General features: G+C 36.7%; 1 protein-coding gene across 1 annotated transcript; it reads left to right on the top strand.

Annotated features, from left to right (window-relative positions):
• The first annotated feature begins 2,687 nt into the window (after positions 1-2,687).
• Positions 2,688-7,038, top strand: LOC149909195 (uncharacterized). Its single transcript, XM_090101421.1, has 3 exons — positions 2,688-2,902; positions 4,307-4,496; positions 5,149-7,038. The coding sequence occupies exons 1-3, from the start codon at positions 2,798-2,800 to the stop codon at positions 5,199-5,201; spliced, it is 348 nt and encodes a 115-aa protein (XP_089957547.1). The 5' UTR covers positions 2,688-2,797; the 3' UTR covers positions 5,202-7,038.
• The last annotated feature ends 374 nt before the right edge of the window (positions 7,039-7,412 follow it).

A 7,412-nucleotide genomic window follows, 5' to 3' on the forward strand; every position in this document is an offset into this window, starting at 1 on the left:
GTAGCTTTTTTTTTCGAACCCTTTGTAGGACTAACGTAAATTTTAAAGAACCAACATTTTTATTTCTCACTTTAACACCTTAATATAAAATTTTCCATGCATAAACATATATAAAAATGCTCAATTTTACTTTATTTTTTTGAAATTATACGAATTATTGTCATATCAAAGACATACAATAAAATTGTTTATTGCAAACTGCCCGTTTGGAACTGGGCATTTAAATTTATTAACTTATATAGAAATTATATTTAAAAAAAAAAAAAATTTCGTTAAAAATAAATTCCAAAAATAAATCTGTATTCAATAAATACCCTTATACCCACTTATATTAAATTTAATTAAAGCTTAATACTTAAATTGGTTTTGGTTTCTTTTCTTTTATTATTTTCCTTAGACAATGCTATAAAAAACTACGCAGAATATCATGGTTGTGATAATATGTATTATGTGTGGTATTACGTATACAGGAGGAAAAATTGCATAAAAAATATATTTAAGCTTTCATAATACCAGCAGCGCCGCGTTCAATGGCGGACGTTTGTGGAACTAAATTTTCAGAATATGTTGTAATATCTCCATCTGAAAAAAGTAAATCACAGTAATAATTATTATGTAATACTGCAATTATTTGCCATTAGTTATTAGTATGTAATCATTACTTACCTAGATATTAGATGCAGCAAAAATGTACCAAAATTGTATGTAACAAGAGAAATCTTACAAAATAGAACACTCTTGTTATTATACAAAATAAGGTTGGGTCGCCTAAGATCGGATGTGACATAAGATCGGATGCATGGAATAACTCGCAAACTAGGCAATATTCTCTACTGCTGCCAACACTACTAGATCCGCCATTTTGTTCTGCCCCTCTCTTCACTCTGCGGCCGGCCAGCGACCAGACGGGACGTGTACACAGGTCATTCAGCAGAAAAGGTGTATTTTGTGGCGAAAATCGTCGATCCGATCTTACCTACAAAATTTTGATGGCTCATTGTGGAGAGTACTTTCATTGAAATAATGTAATTAATTATGTTGGGGCAGAATTAGCGAATCCTCTTTTCCATCTGTATACTTTGATTACGCCTAGGACGTTCACAACCCAAGATCCGATCTTCCCTCCCAATGCCGAAGATCGGACCGAAGTTTAGCTCTTGACTGCGCCTTATGCAATAATGCGCAATAATTATTAACTTTTAATATATTTAACTATCCAATGACGCTATGACTATCAGACCTTAGGTACATTTTCATTAAGTATTTAGTCCTAGAACACGGAGGATAAAAGTTTGAGAAACTTAATTAGGATGAGGAGGGAAGACCGGACTAAAAAAACGCAATAAAAAAAAAACTTCTTTGTCAATTTTTTTGAGGAATTTCCTGACTCAATCATTGATGCTCAATGTATGGACGTCAGTCCGGATGTATTCATAGTCCGATCTTCTACATAGTCCGATCTTCGGCCGAACTGTTATTTTCTTCACTATGGTAAGTCGAAAAAAGTCTGCTTTTTAGGCTCTAAATTTGCTTAGATAGATAGCATCTACGCAAACCAAAAAATTAGGGGTTAAACAATATTTTTTGTCATCAATTTACAGTTGACCGCAACAGAAAAACGACATCGAATCATGAAAAATAAAATAAAAAATACAGTACGTATAAAATTTTCGGCAAATGCGTCCGATCTTAGGCGACCCAACCTTAATATAACTAAAATGATTATAAATTTTAGTAGATCAATTTTAAAAATAAGAGGAGTTTACTAAAAATGTTAACTATAAATATTATGATCTTCAGGTCAGGGATCTGTCATCTGCAGGCCAATGTTTCTTTTTAATTCTTTTCATTTATTTAAAGTACTTGGGCATATTTTTGTTTTATTAGTAGGTAACTTATTATGTTTGAATATAACAATTTTATCTCGTATGTATTAAAATTAAATAACAAAGATAAAATCCACTGGTACTTACTTAGTACTTACCTACCTAGGTGCTGTTTTTCAAGTGTAGAAAAAGTTGTTAGGTACATAATATAATATTATAATGATATAATCCACGGCAGGTATACAAGGTTCCCCCTATAATTCCATAGAAACGTGTTAAGTAAGAATTATTTAGTTAGAAAAAAATAAAGATTCTTCAAAAATATTATCATTTTCCAATTTATTTATTTAACAGGTACTTACACAATATCTAAAGTTCCATAATTATGTATCAAAAAGATAAAATATTCAACGCTCTAAAGCCCATACTTTATTGAAATATGTATATCAACTATAATAAATTAAATATGTAAGTATTCAAAATATTTAATTTTCTAGCCTCCTGCCTCACCTATTGATTGCTAAAATGTCAGATTTTACTTTCCCGCTATTTCAAAATGACTTATGACGTCTGTTCAACGCCACGTAGTGGAACAAGTTGGAACAATTTATTACTACGAACCCATGAAACTCATTTTTAACCAAAATTGCATTTCTTGCATTATAGAATTTACTATTCTGAGAAGCTTTAAGCGTTTTAAAATTATCTAGTACCATCTTCTTGCACAAATGAGCCATCGTTTATAGTTTTAATTTTTAAAACGATTGTCCACATGCCGATTACAAATTTCCAATGGCCGCCACGCTCAACCAATCAGAAGCGAGGCGTGTAGAAGCCCGCGCCATCTTCGATTTCAAACTCGTCTCCGTCTCGCCGCCCGTTCACTCGATCAGTCAGTCGCGCGTCGGTTTGGAGTAACCGTATACTTAACTCTTATTAATATAAGTAATTAATAAAAAATCAGAACAATCATGAGCTCCAATGAAAATAACAGTGAAGTGGCCGTAGACAAGGTCGGAGATGAGAAATCAGGAGACGCTAAAAGTGACCTGAAAGGAGCCAAAAGGGCAGCAGAGGTGAGTGCACATGTCAAACAGTATGTATTCATTTTTGAAGCTCGCCATTTTATTGAACATTATAAAATAGGTTAACCGTCATAATCTCCTCACATAAAAAATATTTTATGTGTAATAGTGATTGTAGTAGCTATTACGTTTTGCCGCTCAAATAAGAATCGCGATGTACCGGCTTATTTCTGGATAGAATTTCTATGCGTTTAAGCGGCATGAGGTAATCGATGAGTCAGTCAAGATTTGTTTTCAAATTTTATTATATATGAAAATTATACTAATTATGCTGTATCTACACTTATTCGTATTACTCGGTATAGTTTCGGTTTTGTTTACTCGTTTTCAATACGGAGGCATGACCTTGGCAGAAAAAAAACATGGCGCGAGAACGTACGCTCATGTCCTCATTGATATAATTGTTAATAAAAATGTTTTACATTGATCTATGAAAACCTTCAAATGATTCGTGTGCTTAATATCGATTTTATAGCAAGTTATTTTTGAATAGTTGTATTGCCTGGCTCGATTGTACGTAGCGTGACGCTAACTATGTGGAAACATGGCCGGCGCGTGAATGTCATTGTAGATGCCGGACTGTCATAGATAAAACCAGTAAAATGTAGGTATAGGTATTAAAATAATCTAGTAAGTAGACTAGTAATATTATTTTGAAATAAATACTTTTCATAATTCTTGGCGTTGAATAATGAACACTGCATTAAATTAACAACACTTAAAAGCGTCGTATAAACTAGTCAATGACCCGGCTTATTTGCATGTAGGTGTTTAAAAGTATTTCATACTTCCTTTGTTTCTCATCATAGGTACCTCAATCTATGAGGCACGGAAAGTATAAAAATAAATATTATTTTTATCTAATCAATAACAGTCTTCTTCGTGGAGCGTAACCTAGTTTCGAGCCAACATGCCTCGTGTGCATTAAAATGTTGAGTATGTACCTATCTTTAATGAAAGTCATTGTTTATTTTACTATTTTCAATATGTATAGATGTTGTTATAACAATTTGGGTGTTCACATAAAGAAAGTTTGAGTCTGTGTCATTTTGGCGGTTTGTAAACGTTCTACGTCACTGCTCATGTTGAGCACGGGTGGCCGTCTTCCTTTCATGTTGCCAAGGGAAAATAGGCTCTACGCAAGCCCGCCTATATTATTCTGTCCCGTTCCATACTTATTACCCACGCTTCTTTATTGTTAAGAATCTTTGTCACCTGCCTTTCATTATCTTGCACGTAAGCCGGCGCATTTTTGTCTATGAATCTAAGTGAAGCGTCGCTTTCAATGTGAAAATTGGCCGATAGCCAGGATTATTTGCACAATTGTATTTTATTATTAAAGACAATTTTGTTTCATACCTACATGTATGTTATGTAAATAAAAATTGTTCATAGGATAAAGCGACAGAAGCGAAAAAGGCGCGAAAGGAAGAAAATGGCGGGGGTGGTGAAGACGAGCCGCACAGTGAAGATGAGGATCTAGAAGGAGAGGGTGAAGAGGGCGAAGATGATGATGAGGAAGTGGAGGGAGAGGAAGGCGAAGAAGACGAGGAGGAAATCGAAGGAGAGGATGACGATCTCGAAGGTAGGAATAACCTGAAATTTTATCGTAATGTTACTATTTACTCGATGCCGCCAAAAATATATCGTGTTGATAAGGAGGATATATTATGTTCACGAAATGATATTTTGCTTATGTGTACATATTTATGTTTTGTGTGCGATAAGACATGTTCTGAAATTACATTGATTAATATAGTTTATTTAAATTAGATAAACACGAGTTTTTAAATATGTAGACGTTTACAATAGCCATTGAAACCTACCAAGTTCACGATTCGTCTAGACTTAGCCCCTATTACATTCTTAAGTTACACGCACATCGCGTGTCGTTTATTGACGCACACTACTATCTTATTCCCTTCATTATTGCTTCCTAGCGTCAAAATTTTAAATTTATAGTTCATGTCGGCGGTAGCTTTTTTGTTTTCGATTCCACTTTATCAGTTTTTTTTTTTCAAATCTATATAAAAATAAGTCGGGTTTTCCTTCCTGACGCTATAACTCCAGAATGCACGAACCGATTTCCACGGTTTTGCATTCGTTGGAAAGGTCTCGGGCTCCGTGAGGTTTATAGCAAAGAAAAGGACGTGTCTCTGGTGGCGAAACGGATTTCGCCCGTTGTTTGCTAGTGAGTTTATATAAGGCACAAGATATAGCAAATTTGTTTGTTACAGATGAAGAAGTTGAAGAGGAGCTAGTTGATGAACAAGAAGAGGATGACGCGTAATACGTCTCGTGCTTCTTTTTAAGGACAATGTCACAGTGTAGTTATCAGTGCATGTGACGCCCGGTTCTGGCCTCGTCTCGCCCCAACTGACAAGCGACAGCGTACCACCAGCCCAGTTGAGAACACTCGGGGCCTACGCTCCCACCTAAAACGGGTGCACCTCTGTTTAAATGACAAGAATGTAATTAAGTCTAAATCCAGTGCAGATTTTCAATTTTTTACCACGTTTAAGTTCGGTACTGATGCTGTATCATTATTTTTAGGACTGGTTGCAACAAATATTTTTAAGACTTAGTAGAATGCTGTTGAATTTTGTCATAAAATGTACAAATGTGTTTTTGAAAGTAAACTTAATTTCTAAGTGAATCCATTCTGTATTTAGGTTAACCTGTGAGCCCGAATGGCGAAGTTGTGATATTTTTCTACAGTTACAGCTTTATCCTAAACCGAAGTATACCCGCGTGACTATTTTTAATAGATTAAGCGATTAAGTCACAAAGCTCAATCCTTCATTTTATTGTTGTTGATGAGAGTTTGTGTGTACATATTTAGCGTAAGTGAAGCCTGAGATTTATAATAATGTAAAATAGTGTGATTATCGCATGCAAGTTCATCTGGTTTTAATTTTTTACCTAATCAGATCACCCCAGTCACCCTCGCTCTGGCGTCAGTCTTAAAACTCTGCGGAACGAATAATGAATTATAAATTATTTGCGCTGTATATCTTGAGAAATGAGTCCAAGGAGTTTAGAGTTGCGACAGAGTACATAAATACTTTAGCCGCCACAAACTTCTTCTCGTACGTATTCCATACGAATGCTTTATTAGAAAAACATCACAATTTTGCCATTATCTTGTGCACATCGCGCGCCCGCCGCTCGCTCCCCTAACGACTGATAAAGAGAGCGCGACGGTCGCCGCGCTGCGATAGCGAGCCTTCATACCTAAAACCGGCCTGTAATTTTGTCCATATTTAATTAGGATGATAATACCTTTGGTTCGGTATTTGAATGTTTCGAAGAATGGAATAAGAGATTCCTAGGTTAACAAGTTAGTATGTAGGTTGGTACGTTATAATTTACGAGGGGACGCAACGGGAGCCGGCGGGGGGGTGCGCGGCTAGAAGCGTCAGCGTCTCCCCCCGCGGAGCGCGTGGCCTCGTTCGATTTGCCGCGCACCGGCTTGGGTCCCCGCACGCCCGCGCCCCCGCCCCGCTGGCGTCTGTCGCGACCGACACTTACCAAGCCACGGCAACGCGTCGGCCGCTCGTGGAAAATCACCCATTGAGCGCGATCCATCGCTCGCCGGCTCGTGGCGGCTCGGCGGACGATGTATCACAAAGCCGTACACTGTCGCCCGAGCGTCGTTTCTATCATGTATAACAAGCAGATATTTTGCTCGGCGTTCACGTTGTCGTCTCTAGCTGGATGCCGGACGATTAAACAATAACAGATCGCAAATGGTTATATTTTTTTTACCTGACACCTGGCATCTAGAAGAGAACGCGGTGTGAATCGAACCATGCAGCTTTAGTGAATTCCTCTCCGTTGGCGTTTTATACCAAATGGAGAAATTATGAATACCTACGTTAATAATTAATAAATGACATTGAAATAAAATTGGAAATAAATTGAAATATAAATGAAATTTTATAATTAATCCCGTCGTCCCGCCTTTCGTTTTATGGTAAGATTGAGCTGTCGCATATTGTGTACGATGTACGGCTAATGTGAATACCTTAGTACGATTTATTTATTTGTGATGTTGAACACATTGATTTTTCTACAATGGACGAAATGTAAATACAACCGATTTTAAGTAAAACGTTATTTTGTTTTCTACGCTTATTTATTTGATCCTCATAAGCATGTGTTGACAAATTTATCACCTTATAACAATGCCAAATCCTCAATGCGAAACTGTGAAGATAAAGTACCTAATAGACCGGGAGATACTGACACAAAATTTCGAGTCATTTGTAACAAGGATGGCGGTTCTACAGAGGTCTTAGTACGCAATGACAAAAAGAAAAATGATGGTGTGAACGCTGGTACCGGTGGCTTAGTCGCGTGGGCGTTTGTCGAACTCGTCGGAAAAATAGCGAAAGTCAAACGATTTGTAACACAAAAATTTTAGAATTTACCGATAGCCCATAAAAAAGTAGTAGGCGGTAGTGTCATGCCATACTTTTCCGGTGTGACTTACAGCCCG

This window comes from Colias eurytheme, chromosome 4, assembly GCF_061535395.1.
Source record: "Colias eurytheme isolate Ceu_HAF_F1 chromosome 4, ilColEury1 Martin Lab GWU primary, whole genome shotgun sequence".
NCBI lineage: Eukaryota > Metazoa > Arthropoda > Insecta > Lepidoptera > Pieridae > Colias > Colias eurytheme.